At 46.9% G+C, this 17,339-nt stretch overlaps 3 protein-coding genes across 3 annotated transcripts in view; 1 reads left to right on the plus strand and 2 right to left on the minus strand.

Moving 5' to 3' along the window:
• Window positions 1–8,077, minus strand: part of LOC135806018 (myoferlin-like) — a 74,082-nt gene extending 66,005 nt beyond the window's left edge. The window contains exons 1-3 of the mRNA XM_065320149.1: window positions 7,739–8,077; window positions 6,464–6,568; window positions 2,222–2,288 (exon numbers count right to left, since the gene is read on the minus strand). Coding sequence (XP_065176221.1) covers window positions 2,222–2,288; window positions 6,464–6,568; window positions 7,739–8,062 — 496 coding nt within the window. The 5' untranslated portion in view covers window positions 8,063–8,077. The remainder of the gene's footprint in view (window positions 1–2,221; window positions 2,289–6,463; window positions 6,569–7,738) is intronic.
• A 177-nt stretch (window positions 8,078–8,254) lies between these two features.
• On the plus strand, window positions 8,255–17,168 carry LOC135806020 (7SK snRNA methylphosphate capping enzyme-like). Its single transcript, XM_065320152.1, has 4 exons — window positions 8,255–9,371; window positions 10,632–10,853; window positions 12,033–12,156; window positions 16,525–17,168. The coding sequence occupies exons 1-4, from the start codon at window positions 8,370–8,372 to the stop codon at window positions 16,692–16,694; spliced, it is 1,518 nt and encodes a 505-aa protein (XP_065176224.1). The 5' UTR covers window positions 8,255–8,369; the 3' UTR covers window positions 16,695–17,168.
• Window positions 14,646–16,043, minus strand: LOC135806755 (uncharacterized). Its single transcript, XM_065320979.1, has one exon. It carries the CDS (start codon window positions 16,041–16,043, stop codon window positions 14,646–14,648), a length of 1,398 nt encoding a protein of 465 aa, XP_065177051.1.
• Window positions 17,169–17,339: the final 171 nt, after the last annotated feature.

Below are 17,339 nucleotides of genomic sequence, written 5' to 3' on the forward strand. Positions count from 1 at the left end.
GGACAACCGTTGAAAGGGTGTGTAGGTGCTACGTGAGGCATGCAGGTGAGGTGCAGTGCGCTCCCCGACCAAACCTCTCAGGATCAAGGCAAAGGGCACATGCCATGGGGGAGAAGGAAAAAGGAGAGAGGGGGGGAGGGGGGGGGGGGCGGACAGCGATACCAGCAGCGGCATGGGCAACTTGGAGAAGCTGAATGGTTGGTACCAGGCAGAGATTCGTACAGACTGGGTTGACGAGAAGGGAGGCAACAGAAAAGAAAGAAAACAAGTATGCAGCACAGGGCCTGCTCTAGACATTCAATACAGCCCGGTCAGAGTGTACCTGGCGCATGCAGGCCAGCCGGGTCAAGCTGGGTCAGATCATCCAGCAGAAAAACAACCAAAAAGCCTGCTCAAAACTTGCAACTGTGTCAAAAGCTATAGCCAAAGTTACGCTTTTGACTGCCTGCCCATCGACTTTGAATGTCCTGACTTCCTGCTCGCCGCTGGCCAGATCGTGCTCGAACCAGTTGACCCTACTCCCTAGCCGAGTTTCTGTCGCTTGTAGACTCTATCTAGTGTGTACGGTTGTGCTAGATTTGCAACAGATGGGGTCCGCGAGTCGTAAAATACCGGTATTTTAGGAATCCATTGTCAGTTTGAGACATTTTTCAGCCGGGTCAGACTGGACCCGGTGTTATCTGTTCAGCCAGGTCGTGCAGTTCCCCAGCCGGGCGCGTGACCCGGCTGACCCGGCTCTCCAGCAGGCCCTGCAGCATAGACAGGTGTCTGGGGGAGCCTATGCCCTTCTCTTCTGCTACCCGTGTCATGAGTGAGTCAATGCTATTGATGGCAGTTGGTTTGAGCGCACATGAGGGTTGACTCCCAAACATCACAGAATGCGAACTGATTTTGATGGTGCACTATCTGTAGATCAGAGCACTCAGGGCACCAAGGCTTGCCTTCGGCACCGCAAGTGTATAACAGTCTGGATTGCATTCCCCACAACTGAAACACAGTCAAACCTCTTCAGGACGCACATCACGCGACCGATGGCACATGTATTTGTTTGCAATACTGGGAGTTCTTCTTGTCCATATTTATACCAAGTGAATAAGCTGTGCTGTATCCAATAGAGCTTGGAATTCTAGGTCACTACTTCAAGCGAACGCTTGTCTCATCAGTGTTCTTCTTGGAGCTCACGACTTCTGCCAAACTACTTGACACTTGACTGGCTCGCAGCTGCTATCCGGAGCACATGAGGTCAGAGGAGCATGTCGAGCCTTCGACTTGGCAAGCCTGCAAGAAAGCATCGCTCTCTGCTCAATACACAATGTTTCACCGGCACAGGGCTTCTGTGCCAATCACAGTAACTGTGTGGATTAGGAGTTTAGGATCGCAACTTTATCGTTATTCTTGTCCAAAGAAACAGTAGAATATCAGGAAAAAACAACATGACTGTATCATGCTACGAAATAGTGGTAGCGACTTCGGCGATAATTGTATAGCAAAGGGCTTGCTCCCCCCCCCCCCCCCCCCCCCCCCCCCGGGCCACTGGATCATGGAGCTCGCGCTTTTCAGCCAACTTGGCTTGACACTTGACTGACTCTTGACTGACTCACGACGAGTTTGTATCCCTGGTGATGTTTGGACCTGGAGAGCACTATATAAGTGATGCTCTTCAGGTACAATCTTCCTCAGCCTTCTCAAGCTCAAGTGATGGGGAGCGAATTCCCCGAAACACTGTGTAGTGAGCAGGGAATGGTACTTTCTTGCAATTTTTGCGAGTCGAAGGTTAGATGGACTTCCAGTGTGCTCTGGATGGCAGTCGTGAGTTAGTCAAGTGCCAAGTCAAGTCGGCTGAAAAGCGCGAGCTCCATGATCCAGTGGGGGAGCAAACCCTTTTTTAATTGCTATGTATCATGCTCCGCGGGGTATACACGCCAATTGTGCAAGGACACGGTGTTGTGAGGACATTGAAATGATTCAATGCTTCTTTGGCCTTGGTGGCAGTGCAGCAAATCACTGCAGAAGCACATCACACTCAATAGCCTGTTACATTATACCGGCTCCAGGGCCCTAAGTCGAGGCTATACCTAGTTTAGGTTTGAAGTAATGAGTAAACATGCAGCTTGGGTTCTCTATGGTCACATACATTGCCACCCACAGTACTACAGCCCATGCAAGTAATAATTCCAGAGAGGAAAGCGAACAGACATTTCTGAAATCACACATTACTCACCATAATCAGAGATGAATTTTTCCAGGTCAGGTATTGGAGAAGTATGGAGGTGGTTTCTCCAGTGCTCCTACAAGAACAAAAGTTTAAAAGGTGCATATCAGCTCAACAACCACATGCCCGATAGTGCTAAAATGATTATAATTGTTTATTCGTTACTTACTGGACAAGAAATATTTCGAACCACTATTTTGATGCTATCAGCTACACGTAAATGGTTGCAGCAGTATTTGCGCTGATTTGGGAATTTCTACCTTTCGGCTCCTTCTAGTTTTGAGGATCAGAAGTGCTCCCACAGAGATGTACACCAGACCTGCTTTGAACTGGTGCGCCATCCGTGGCATGACAGTCCTACGTTATGAAGTAATAAAAAGCTACAGTCCATTCATAAGAAGATGGACTTCTAGCTTTTGGCCATTAATGGGTCAAACTTTCAGTTTTTTTAGAATTTTTTTGGCACTCGCCTATGGAATACTCTTCCAATTATGTTTCTGAAGTCTATTTCTCCAAAAAGCAAACCGTAACAAGAATAGGATTTCGGCCAAATTTGCTCCAAGAGAACTGAATTGGGAAAATCCAGGCCGTTTCACTCTACTTGCAACAGTACGAGTACATTGTGTGGTTCCAACCCCAGTTGAGGTACCTTTTTTGGACCCTTTTGAAGTTTCAAATTTCGCAGCACTGCACCACGTACCATAAAATAGCAAAAATTGGGAGCTCGCCAGAGCCAAGGCCCATCTTTTTATGAATGGACTATAGGGCTCCGGAAAACTTCCTTGTGCGAGTGCGAGCGCTCTCCACATCAAGTGGTGTATTTGGTCGGTTTACATGTTTTCCGTGTTACCAACTATAAATGCATTCTCTCTCAACATCCCAGGTATGGTGTCTAGGCACATATGTACCTGGAGCATATGCAAGATGAATGTTATTGCAAGTTTTCCCACTCAAAACAGAACATTATCGAAAGACAATAAGCGACAAGCACTAGTTGATGCGATGGATAAGAAATTTTACTTTAGACTTGTTCACACACCTCAGCCACTTGGCTAGCCTTCTGCAGCAGCCCTTCAACAGCTGCAAAAAGGGAGGTTTTGCCACTGCTTTATCACCATCATCATTTCAGTTACTTGGGCTGGACGACGCCCACAGAGTGTGTATTGCTGTACGCGGCTGCTGTGGAATGATTCGGAAAGTCAGTTATTCGCACAAATTGAAGTAGGTGAGAAATCTGCTACACGTGATCCCAGGCCGTCCCGTTTCAGACCAGTAGACAAAGTACACATGAATTATTGCAAATCCATGACGGAAGCCCCAAACACCTTGCTAAGTATAACTGGATTGTTTCCATTAGAGCAACCCTCTTCTGCTCTTGATTTCCGGAAGTCGGCTGGATACGATGGCCTCCCAACGAAATTGCTTTTAAAAAGATCCCTGCAGCCGAAATCTCATGCTCCCTCGCAACGCTTTTCAATGAGTCATTTGTGCGAGGCGAGCAGCCGTAAGATTGGCGCGATGCCACTCTCAGTCCTCTGCACAAGAAAGCCTCTTGTGCAGAGATCACCAGCTACAGGCCAAGCTCGCTCCAGAGTGTTGTCAGCAAAGTTCAGGAGAGGATTGTCCACCAACGCCTCTATACCCACATCGAGTCCCACCTACCAGACGACCAATCTGGATTTCGATTCAAGGACAGCACTGAACTTCAGCTCTCCCGTCTAGTTCATGAGATCTCCGCCAGCCGAGATGCCGGTCAGCCTGTGTGAGTGTGCTTCTTTGATCTATGAAAGGCATTTGACTGAATCTGGTATGCCAGCCTCCTGGCAAGACTCGAGCACCTTGGTGTCCGTGACATTGCCCTTGCCTGGCTCAAAAGCTACCCGACTCGCCACCGACAACGCGTCAAGGCTGGCTCCACTATGTCGTCATGGAAATCAATTCCAGCTGCAGTACTCTCTGCCCTGGGGCCTCTTCTTTTCCTCGTGTACACGATCGACCTCCTCCCAGCATGTACAAACTTGCACACCAAATGCAGTCAGTTTGTGGATGACACGGCACTCATCACGGCGCACCACACAAGGGATTTATCAGCTGCATTCCTCCAACGCGCCGTTGACGCAGCAGGAAGGTGGTTGAATGATTGGCATATCCTTGTCAACACCACGAAAACCGTCGTCCTTTCCTTCCAACCCAACCCAACACATCTAACACATCACACTCCACTCGACCCTTCTCCAGCAGTTCCACTAACATAGGCACCTTGGGGCGTTACACTCTAAGATGATATGTGATGGACCCAACATATTATACAAGCTACCAACAAAGCCAAGAAATTACTGCACCAACTTCCACAAGACACATGGCAAACTGAATGCTTTCAGCCTATTATCAATATACACGACATACGTCCGACCCGTTCTCGAATACGGCAGCCTTGCCCTCTCCGACACCGCACAGCAACAGCGGGACACACTGGAGAGAATTCAGCGCCGTGCTATACACATTCGCCTTCGGATTCCCCTCTTTGCACCAGTTCAATACAGTTCTCTCCTCCATCATGCAAAGCTCCCCACCCGTAGCTCACGACTCCTTGTTAAGCAAGCTCTACCAGCATGGGACATCCACCACCAAACCTCCCCACCACATCTGCAACAACCACATCTTGCACCACAACATCAACACCAACCATATACCCTTCGACAGACAAGGGCCTACTCCATCGGACTCCCACACACACAAACAGGCACCGAGACTACCCCATCAACAGTGCCCTCACCCTTTACAACTCACTCCCTATCGGCATCACAGCCCAACCTCGTAGAAATTCTTTCCGACACAATACATCCAGCCTTCTTTTGAGCAGTACCTGTTCCTGCTCTGCACACCCTCTTGGTTTCTGATATATCAAACGTGTCTTTAACTATCTCGATCATCCCTGCTATTGTCCCCGCATTGGTCATAGCATCCCTGGATTAATTTCCATCTAGCTGTTTCTGGCTAGTATCAGTTCTATCACAATTATCAATCTTCCTTATCGGCATCACGCCATCATGGAATAGAAGAATAAACGAGAGAGCTTGGAAGCTCAGGGCCCTACGCTATGCTTTTTTGCCTTGATGATCTAGACAAAAAAAGCATAGGGATGTTATAAATTCTTATAAATTTCTCCTTTTTTTTAAGACATAACCTGGGATTCGAACCCGCATTATTGCCCTGCATGCATCCCCCGATACACTTCCCATACCTACTAATTCTTCCAAGTTGCTTCGCGTTATGATCTTTTCATTTGAAAGCCCTATTTGAATATGCATTGTGGCCAGCCGTCTTTGATGGTGCGGTATGGTACGGGACAGGTACGGGACAGGTACGGTCGAGGGTAATACGACACCGTCTACCGCCTTGATGACGGCAAAGAAAGCATAGGGATGTTATAAATTTTTCAATTCTCCTATTTTTAGGCATAACCAGGGATTCGAACCCGCACTATCGTCCTACATGCATTCCCCCGTACACTTTGCATTCATACTCCTTCTTCCAAGTAGCTTCACGTTACGATCTTGCGTTTGAAAGCCCTATTTGAATATTGCGGCCAGCTGTATGTGGCCAGCTGTGTTTGATGGTACGGTACGGTACGGGACAGATACGGGGTAGCGCCAAGCGTGACACAAACAAACAAACAAACAAACAAACAAGCAAACAAACACCAAATTAAAGCTGTGTGGACCCTGGCTAGCGCCAGACGTTACTGAAGTAACGTCTTCTGCATAGCTACGGGAATAAAATAAAGTAAATAACCCGAAATGCTCTGTCTTTGCCCGTGCTAATTGCTCCCCTAATACCGAAATATCCTTTCTTCACGCCACACTTCCTCTGGTCAGCCCTGCCAACCGGCCTTCAAACGTGTTCAACTATCAAGGAATTCAAGCACCATCTTTTTCGCCACACGTAATTCATCACTCCAGTATTGCTTCCTCTTGCAGTGCTCTCTTCTCTCTTTATTATTTAGTTTGTCGTTGTTGGCTACTGCCCGACTTCCCATGATTATTGGCAGACTTACGAGCCAGGAAAAGCTGACAGAAGAAATAAAGAATGAATAGCTGATAAAGTGATCAGTGGTAGGAGTGGCAGCCGTGTGTTAAACAAGAGTAAAACAGGAAGCCTGTGCAACGTATTCACCGGACAGAAAGCGACAGAGGAGCAGAGAGCAGACATGATGAGTTTCTACAGCAGAGAAAAGAACCATACATGTACCTGGCATATGCTGAAAGCCACATTCTTCCACTCTCCAGTGCCCCTCCTCGAACTGGACAGCATTGGCTCCGAATAATATTCTCGAAAGTCACAAGTGACAACCACCTGTAAAGAAGAAACAGAAAGACAACAAACTTGTACAAGTACTGGTAACATCAGTGCTCATACGATATCTAGCAATTCCCAAGATACATGGGACAGCATCAGTTGATGTTGGTGAGCAGCTCATCGAGACATCCCGAGGACTGACTGATGATGGACACATGGCACACAAAGAAATTAAGTCTCCTGTCACGAAGATATGCGAAGATCGCTATGCAGACATTAAAACCACAAAATTTGTCAACAATGGTACAGCTGTCCTCAGTGATGGCACGTTTGAAATATTTTATTCTCACGATGGCCTGTGGCCAATACACGTTGTTGTTGTTGTTGCTGTTGTTGTTGCTGCTGTTGTTGTTGTTGTGGTTGTTATTGTTGTTGTTGTTGATCCTGCTGCTGCAATCCGTAGTGGTGTAAAGATATGGGACCAATTAAAAAATCTCTGGAGGAGGGCAACCCCCCCCCCCCCCTTCATGGCTGCACCAAGGCAATGGGATTTTGATATGCATTGCCATGCGTGCAGAGCTACGTTAGAAAATACAGCAATTATTATTTCCGTAAATACATGTAGCACGAGAAAATGCAAGTGCATAACGTATTATCTCTAATATAAGCACAGTCTCCAATAATAGCACGTCTCCAATAATAGAACACCTTGGGGCGGCATTCAAAAAATAAAGTGCTCAGTCTCCATTATAAGCACACTGTGTAAATTCATTATCTGTACTGGCGAAAAAACCCTGAAATGTGTGTGTCTGACATGAATTCGGCATGGCAACAAGCCTCTGAAATGAGGTTGAAATAATAATGGAACAGTCTCCAATAAAGGAACGTCTCCAATAATAGCACGGGGCGGAGGTACATTGAAAAAATAAAGGACCGTGCTTATATTAGAGATAATACGGTACAATCGAATACACAGTAACACTCATCTGTGCTGAACACTCACACATACATGTACATGTATGTACATGGTATTATGGTCTCTGCACTGCAACAAAATAAACTGGTTCACCCTGATGATGGGCGAGGCCTGAAAATTTGGTGAATAAGAACCCAAAGTGACTTCTGCAGCACAGAGACCATGCAAGAGTGTTTGGACTGAGTGTAGTGATAATGGAAATGGTGCAATGGAGTTTGCGAAACCTATAATGTATCCTATCATAATCTTACCAAAGAATAACATAACTCGGAATGAGGGGGACGGTCAAGCTTTGATGATGGACACGTCCGGGATCCGGGGCTTGATGAGAATCCAATACAGCGGTAGTACATATTCAGTAGTTGATTATGGCCGTTGGTAGTAGGTTCATGGTGCATTGTACAGTGATTATGTGAGCAGTAATTACTCACTCCATCAAGAAACCTTTCCACTCGCCTGGTCATGGTGGGAAGTCCGATGGCAAGAATACCAAGCGCATCCTCACTCACATCGTCAAAGTTTGAGATTGATTTCTTATACTCTTGCCTTTTTGAGTCTGCAAACATTTGGTACATGGTATCGCTGCTCGTTTTCATCCATTTGCACTCAAAATAATTACAAGCCGAAAGTCAAAAAACCCCATTGACAGTTTTTGAATCAACCGCGATCATACAGCTTGCAACACGTGTGATTGCGGGGATTTCCCTGGCAGGCAATGATTTTACATGGGATGAAAAAGAAAAAAATGGAATAGAGAATGACAACGACGTTTGAACGTTTGGCAGCAAGTATAAGTAGATTGACATGATTGTCTTGTTGAAATATAATTCTGGACTGCGTTCCCTTTAGCTGCTTGCCCGGGATTGTTGAAAAAGCTAGAGAATGGCTGAAGTTAAAAGCGCTCCACCTCCGAGTAAGGGGAGGAGAGTTTCTCATGGAGCTGGTGGAAGGAGACGTTTTACTTCCGAAGGTAGAGAAAGAACACCCAAGAAAAGACATCGTAGGGCTACGTCAAGTGTGGCTGCCTTTCATGTCTTCTATGGTGGCGACATTTCAGATCCCTTGAACCTTAATTCAGCTCACGTGGATGCTGATGATAGTCAGAGTGGAGATGATGAACCAGAGGAATATGTACGCAAGCCAGTCGAGGACACTCCGCAAACATCTGAACAGCCTAGGCATGTGGAAGATCCTCTCCGATTACTCTCGGATGACAAAAAGGAAGCACGGCGGGAACGAAAGAAACACCAGCGTAAAGTTGCTGCTATGAAGCGTGAAGAGAAGCGCAAGCAATCCACAGGGGATGAACAGAAGGATGATACTGGTGGACGCCGCCGAAAGCGATCTTTCTCCAACGATGGCGAGTCAACTGATGATGGTGGAAGAGTTGTGCGAAAAAAGAAGAAGAAAAAGAAGGCAAGTACAGGCCCTGATTCGCACATGGTGGATCCAAACGGCCTCACGTTCAGACCGCAGGACGCCAAATTTGCAATGGGAAATTACAACAGATATTATGGCTATCGAAATCCGACAGGACAATCGGACGAACGCCTCAAGAGCTTCCCGAAAGCTATATTCTGTGATAAAGCCTGCCTGGACATTGGCTGTAACACCGGTCATGTCACGCTTTCTATTGCCAGAGACTTGAACCCGGCAAGTATCATCGGTGTTGACGTCGACCGCACCCTGGTGGAAACTGCTGAGAAGAATGTACGGCACTACATTGTAGCAACAGAATCGGAGAAGGATATGCCAGTACCTGCAAAGCGTGACTTTCCACTGTCTTTCAAGTTGTCGTATGGGCCCCTTGCTTCTCCACTTTTGCGACCTCCTCCGAAACCTGTCGTCGGCAAAGGATTCCCAATGAATGTCTCATTTACAGAGGTAAGCAGTAGTTTACATTATTATAATTACCGTACTCACTCGATTAGAAGCCCTTCTTGAATAATAGCTCATGCAACGACCGTTTGAAATGATATCCCCCCCCCCCCCCCCTCGAATAGAAGCAAGTACTACTATTCGCAAAGCATGGGGTGACCAGGTTGTGCCATGTTGGGTACAGTAAGGTGACTCAAATGGGTACAAAGCATCACATGTACATACCAGTACATTTCCAGGTCGACGCAGTGCATGTGAACGAACCCGAGGCCGAGGAGTTGCTTTGAATATTAAAATTTTAGGGATTAGATTGGAAGACCAGTATGCATTGAACAATAAAGCCCCTCTAGTAGAAGCCTCCTCAAAATTGGCATTGGAAATATAGTGTGAATACGTTATACTCCGTTGAAATCTGGTCTCTGGACTGCATTTCGAAAAAGAAAAAAAGAAAAAAAACCTAAATCTCGGCCGGTCACATTGAATTCGGTTCGTGATCATTTGGATGAGATCTTGTCAGAATGCTACAGTATCATTGCTTCATTCGTATTCTCGACAATCGTCCAGCCTAACGTTCACCCGCTATCTCCAAGTCCAGTCTCACCACCACCTGAACTCTTCAATGCATCATGCAAGCCTTATGCAATGTTACATCATGTGTGTGACTATTCTATTTACTTCACTTTCTGCTGGTAGCAGACTTCAGCATGATGTGGCGATTGCCTGAGGGCTCATCATGGCCTGAGTAGCATGCGGTGACGTGGCAGTCACTAATATTGGCTAAATATTGTGTTGTGCATAGCTGTTCAGTCAGTGTAGGAAATACGACCACCTTGGAACTTAGACCACTTCCCAATAATGGTCACGTTCCCAATACCCTACTTCTTGCCATGTACTAGTTGATTGGCTCACTCATGGTCAATGTCTTACTGCTGAAACTGATGTTAGCTATTCGAAACCCATGGCTTTGTGATATGCACTGACTCTGCTGGTTGTGTATGTTGTGGATTTGTGTAAATATTGGGATTGATGGGACGATTTTGTCTTACTATTTAGATTCCGTCCACCTCAGATCATGAGTACCTGTCTTCACCAAAAAAAAATATATATATATATATATATATTATACTCAAGTCTGTGGACAGCAACTGTTTCGCTCTCGGGTATTGAGCCACTAATAAAAGTAGAAAGCAAGAATATATATTTATATATCAGTGGGCTAGGGTTGACTGTGTCTGGTCTTTCTGTGATGTGTGATGTCAATCTTAGGAGAATTACGTCAGCGGCAATGTTGAGCTGGCGTGTACAACTCAGAAGCCAGAATATGATGTCATCCTAGCGCTTAGCATAACAAAATGGATTCATCTGAACTGGGGCGACGCAGGTGTGAAAACACTTTTTCATCGCGCGTATCACCAGCTCATGCCGGGTGGCTCACTCATTCTGGAGCCACAGATATGGTCTTCGTATGCTAAGAAGTGTAAACTGACGGTAAGTGAGTAACTCTGCATGGTGCTGCTACAGTACTGGCCAAAGAAATCCAATCTCATGAGTAAAATAATGTCGGAATGGCACTTCGCAGCCCCTGCACTAACCACACTAGTCTGTGAACTCTATTATGGTGCTACTTTGTTCATGAGGTTGGATTTCTCTGGTCAGAACTGTACTTCGAAATAGGTTCAGTACTTTGCTTAGGCCTAGTCCATGTGTGTAATTAGTGTGAGTGATCAGCTTGTCTCATAAGCATGGATGTGCACAGTTGTACCGCAGGCACGCCACTTGACTAACTCTTTGTCAGCTAACCCAGCCGTAAAATGTGGAACCTGGCGTGTGTATACTGTAAATCAACAAATTTTCGCCGGTGAAAAACTTTCGCCGATCTCCAAAAAACACTTTTCGCCGCCGCTAAACTTTCGCCGTAGGCGTGCAAGAGTCCAAAAAAGTGATCGATGTTTCGTGTGCGCATGTACTAGTAGTATAGTAGTACAAAGGTCTGTGTAGTTTGGAGACCCCTGTCTACTGTACGCAGTTTTTACAGAGAGTCTGGCAGCATAAGAGTGACCCAAACTGACATTTGGTTCGGGTGACAAATTTTGGCCGGCGATTAATTTTGGCCGATTGACATCGACCGGCGAAATCAGTGAAATTAAATCGCCAGCGAAAATTTGTTGATTTACAGTATGCATGTGTGTCAGTGGGCGAGTGTAAAGTGATGAAGTATGGGTGAAGAACAACAACCATGAGTTCTTGTTTGGAATCATGTTCCCACGTCCCGATGGCGATTCCCCGCCGATCCTGGGGAAGCTGGTGCTTCCTAGAGTATCAGAGCAACATCCAGCAAAATGTATACGCCTATAGTGAACTAGTGTCGATTGCACCTGCACAAGTGTGCACGTTTGGCAAGTGTGCGTGCATGCGTGTGCCTGTGAGTGTATCTGTTTTACCGTGGCACATCCAAGAGTGTGTGTGGGTGTGGATGTGTTTGTGTGGATGTGTATATGTGTGTGTGTACTCCAAAACGTGTGGAATTACGTTGGTGTACATCAAGTGACATTGGTGTCATTTTGACCTTTTTCGAATGTTAGTTGCACTTGAGCTGAATGATGTGTTACCTATTTATAACATTGTTCTATCTTGCTGTGTCTCCTGGTCTGGCTTGCTACTGTTCAGTTGCGCACCTGGCAACAATATCGGAAGATTGAGTTACTGCCAGAAATGTTTCAAGATTACCTGATGAAGATGGTTGGGTTTGCAAGCATGGAGAGCCTTCCCACACCGAAGCATGAGGCAAAAGGTATAGCACCGATATTTGTTTTAACATAAAATATACCACGGCCTACTACTCCTAGTACTGTATAGCTGGCTGTGGTATATTTCTATCCGTTGTAGCAGTGTTGCTGCTCCTTAGTCTTATTTCTGTTTGCTTTTATATGTTGCACATTATAGATACTCTACTGCCTGTCCCAGTTTTCGGTCCGGAATCATTCTGAGTTGCATGCATGCATGTAGTGTCTATGATCTACATGTACACGTGCGCACGGGTAGCACATGATGGAATATGGCCAGGCAACTTAGGCTATAAGCTAGTAGAATCCACTCAATTTGCAATGATCAATTGGTCGAATCCGGATCCAGATTCATCGGCTTTCGATCCGAGCAACCCTGCTCCGGAGCAGGGTTGATTGGATCCAACGGATTAATTTTTTGCCAAACATGATGTTTGTACATGTTCGGCGAGTAACACTCATTTAAAGGGGAAGTCAAGGCAAAAATCAAAATCACGTGCTCCTGGGTGCCCAAATCACCTGGTCACCACGCCAGCAGGCGACAACTTTCACACCAAGGTTCAACTCGAGTGACAGGAGTGCACCCAAAAAAGGTCTAACAGGCTAGTAAGTTGTACCCTGCAGGCACGGTGACAGGTGTACGCAGGAGCACGTGACCGCTTGTTCAACCATGTTCGATTGGGAATAAAGGAGGAACGCTGCATCGCAGCCTTTTCGGACCAAAACCAGTCGACTCAGCATCCAAAAGACTACAACATATGGGCCAATCGCGGTCATCCGTGCTTTTATAAGAACGAAATGGCAGAGATAATATTGCTCCACGCCTCTAGACAGCTGTTTCGCTCCCTGTCGGAGTCTATGGCCTCTTTTACGGGCAAACAGAATACAATTGACAGTGGCATGGCGAATGATTAGAACACAACACCAAAAAATGAAAACAATTGTATGTGTGAAAAAACGCAAAAACGAGAAACAAAAAAAAACAAAAACAAAAAAACACCAAAAACAAAAACAAACAAAAAACAAAAACCAGGAAAATACAAGGGCACTGTCCTGCCCACCATCGTCTCCAAAACCTCACAGCCGGCCCTCCGAGATTGCCAACTCTCGCAATGCATTCACAGGACGGTGATATGACGATCGAGCACCGCGGATGCACATGATCGCCGACCGCAACAATGCAAACGCCAGTCGACACCGGACATATGTCATTGTCTGGGCATACAACTTCGTGTCCCCACTCGAAATGAGGCCACACAGGCGCTTAACAAATCTGGAGCACTCTGGCGCACAACAACCGGCCGTGGTGAAAACTAGTGGAGTAAATGTCCCACGGTCCACATTGATGATGCGCTCAGCATACTGCAGCTTCTTCTTCCTCTCATGCTCCGCCAACAGTTTGTCGAGAGGTTTGGTGGCATAGGACGGAGCATCGGGATGAAAAACCCGGACATCCAGGAAAGCATTCTGTGCCCTGGTCCACAGCCCTCGAGCCCGGATATCAGCGCGAGCATCGTTGGCGGTGATAGTTGAGGCTGCCAGAAACACCTCTCCCGAAACCGGAGCAAGCTGAGGCTCGACAGCGACATCCGAGCAAACTTCAGTAAGTAAATCGGCAAGAATATCGCGAACTTCATTGTGCCGAATGGTGGGGAAACCACCAGTAGGGCAACACATGGCATGGGCCGGACTAAACGGTTGGCCACAAGAGCAGGTAGTAGGCACATCAACCAATGCCCAGTCATACCGCAACGCCACCGCATCCCTGAAATCTCCCTTCGACAGATGATATCCGTGTTCTCTGATAGGCAGTGTGTTGAGCCAGCTAGAGACACCTCGGGAGGACAAATGCTCCAAACGACGCGACATATCCGCCGACGCCGACTGCCGCAGCTGGCGGAACTCAGCCTCACTTGCTGTGCCGCGTTGTCTGGCAAAATCCCTCTTGGCTGTCATAGCATCTTGCCGAACACGTTCCGGTGCTTGCTTGGTCCATGATGTGTTGTTCTGTTGCAGAATTTCACTAACCTGGGCTGCTGTCATTGCTCTGGAAGCGTCGCGCTCTGTCCCGCTCATGCTGTGAAAGTGTGGAATGGCCATTCCCCCGAAACGAGTCGGCAGCCTGAGCATCACCAAATCCTCCGTGGTGAATGCATCTCGACCAGTTGCAGCCGGCAAGAACTCAGTTTCGATTACCTTGTCCAACGCTGATACACTCAAACGCCTCTTATCCGGACGCCTCAGATACGGGCACGTCTCTCTACCGGCCACCCTCAGCTTGAGTTCCTATGGCAAAAATGCTTCGAATTTGGGGGGTTGAACTTTTTTTCCGAATGCACAAGTGCTTATTTAAAAAATATTTGTCACTGCCGACCTGAGTAATCCATACATTTTTATCCATGGATTATTTTTGTAACCTGAACATGTGCAATATGCACCAAAAAAACTTCTTCAAAAATGATAATGATACAATGTATCATTATCATTTTTGAAGAAGTTATGTCATGGTAGATGAGTTATCCTGAGATACGGGCAAATCTGAGATACGGGCAGTGCCCGGTCCCAAGGTGCCCGGATAAGAGACGTCCGAGTGTACTGCGTCCTCCGGAATGGGAACCGTACGAAAGAGGTAGACCCAACGACCCCGCAGGCCATGAGTCAAAGCTGCATAAGCCGCGTGAGGCTCTGTGCTGGCAAACTTTGCTAATGTGCGTAGCTCCTTGCACCAATCATCAACCCTCTCCCTCACTTGGCTGGCAACATCATCAGGCTCCCCGATGTATGAGCCCAGATATTTAGTGCTGCCGGTGACAATGCGGACACCGGTGCCTTCAAACAGATGTGAAGCCTCCTCCTCCAATCCGGGCTTCACGAGAAGTAGGGTTTTGTCCGGATTGGTGAAATATCCATACAGGCGACCGTGTTCCTGGATTGTTGTCCACCAGTCTCGAATCGCTCTCATCCTGCCAGCACCACTGGAGTCATCCGCATACCAAATCTGCTTAACGGCGTCGTGTTGCTGCTGCAAATGCCGAATGATGGGGAGTGTGGCCAATGCATAAAATGCCATGGACAGCGGGTCTCCCTGGGTAGTACCCTCCTTTGACGAAATCTCCCCACCACCAGCGACAAACAGACGTGCCTCCGACTGATAGGAGTTTAGAAGAATGGTGGATAGTGCTGGACAGAGGCGCTGAATGTTATGCAGAGCTGCCTGTCGGTTTATGCTGTTGAATGCGTTACTGGCATCCACCAACAGCACTCCCTCAGTGGACGATTCGTTGTAAATGTCTTGCATGGCATGCACTGCTGCTTCAATGCCACCTGGTGATCCAGCGCATTTCTGAAGATGTCCGCAGGCTGCCTCCACGTCAGTGGAAGCAATGCGCAGAATAGCCTTCGATACTATGCGCCTAATCACCTCGCCCACGCCAATAGGACGTACGCCAGGCTGCTTGTCAAGGGCAATCAGCCGGCAAGACAGAAACGGCACCAGGCCTTCAGCGGGAAGAACACGGGTAGCAAGAAGACGAGAGAGGTCAGCAATAGCCTGGCACAGACTGGTTGATGCCCCCTTAAAAGAGGAGCACATCCGCCGCCAACATGCTGAGTCCATCCCAGACGGACCTGCAGATCCCTCCGAGTGCATCGCCACGGATTTCAGAAACTCAGCAGTGAGGCCATCGAAACGTATGCATTCAACACCGGGGGCATCCCCAGGCAGCATGGCTTCAGAAGGTGCTAGCCGAGCCTCCGGATGCTTGTCCAGTAATGCCTCTTTGACAGGAATTGAGGAACCATCCCGGAGAGGTACCGTATCATTGATGTTCAGCACACCACCAAAAAATAAGAACGAAATGGCGCATTTAGTGACATTTTGCATACAAATCCCCATCTCGTAGGGCGCAGTCACCCAGTTTCGGTGGAAGTGCGCGAGTTCGATTGGGATTAAAGTAGGAAGGGAGCGGCTCAGCTTCCGCGGACCACGACCATTCGACTCAGCACCCCGAAGACTATACCTGGTGAAATGATTTTTGCCTTTACTTCCCCTTTAATGTGCTGAGACTTGATCGGATAACAACAACGAGTGCTGCTTGTGAAGGGTCATCTCCCCTGTGCCAGCGGTGTCTGGGCAATGATCACTGGTACATATATCTGGGGAATTGTAGATTATTCATTTGTTCGATTACGGGATTCGAGCGAATAGTCGTTCGTGGAAATTGCGGCTTGTTAGTTATTACATCACTAGTATCTTGCTGCTGACGTCGTGAGAGCCAGTATTCCATGATGAGTGTTATACATGTGGTTCAATTCAAATAACTGAATCCAGCGTACGGCTACTGTCATGTTTTCTTTTGGTTTCATTCTGCCCCTAGGCTTTCAGCGACCGCTATACCTGTTCTCAAAATCTGAGAAGAGTGACAGCTACTGCAACCTTTGCCGGCCAGCACCACAGCGCTCTGAAAAGCGTACTGTAAAGAAGCAAGTCCGAGTGATGGAGACACCCAAGACAGAAGAACCACCTCGAACTTCGGATGGGCAGTAGATAGAAGAAAACTACTCTTGTAGCAGCTGTCTCCAGAACTTGCTCCAGTTGCATCACAGAACTGCTCCTGTTTTTTTAGATAGTTTTGAACTGTGTGTTCCTGCCGTGTTTTAGGATTACTCTCAACCCATGTTTGGCCTCTTAATTGCACACATGGACTTGACCGTGTTTTATCTGACATGTTGATCCACGAAACACACAAAATACATGCAGATATCTTTCTTTTTAATGTCTTGTATGGTCGCTATTCGTTATAGAGCGCTGTCACTATGTCATTGTCATTGTTGGGTTTAGTGTCTTGTGAGGCTGCACTGCATCAGGCTGGATGAAGCAGCTTTCGACAATGGATGCTTTCTTGCATAGCTTGTGCACTACAAAACGATATAATTATATTCATAATTTACGTTCATGTACTCAAGTGATTTACCGGTAATCAAACTGGTTTTGAGAGATCACTATTTTTGTTTTCTTTGACCGTTTGGGTAGCTTTCAGCCATGCAGTTTCTACTGCTGTTGTATTATAAGCCAGTCAATGGAATTGGATGAAAAAGTACTTGCTTTGGGTTTCCGCGGCCCGATGAACAGATGAATGAGTCAACTAATTTCAAGATAGCATAGCATCAAGAGTTATTGTACACTTGATGG

This window comes from Sycon ciliatum, chromosome 1 (assembly GCF_964019385.1).
Source record: "Sycon ciliatum chromosome 1, ocSycCili1.1, whole genome shotgun sequence".
Taxonomy (NCBI): domain Eukaryota; kingdom Metazoa; phylum Porifera; class Calcarea; order Leucosolenida; family Sycettidae; genus Sycon; species Sycon ciliatum.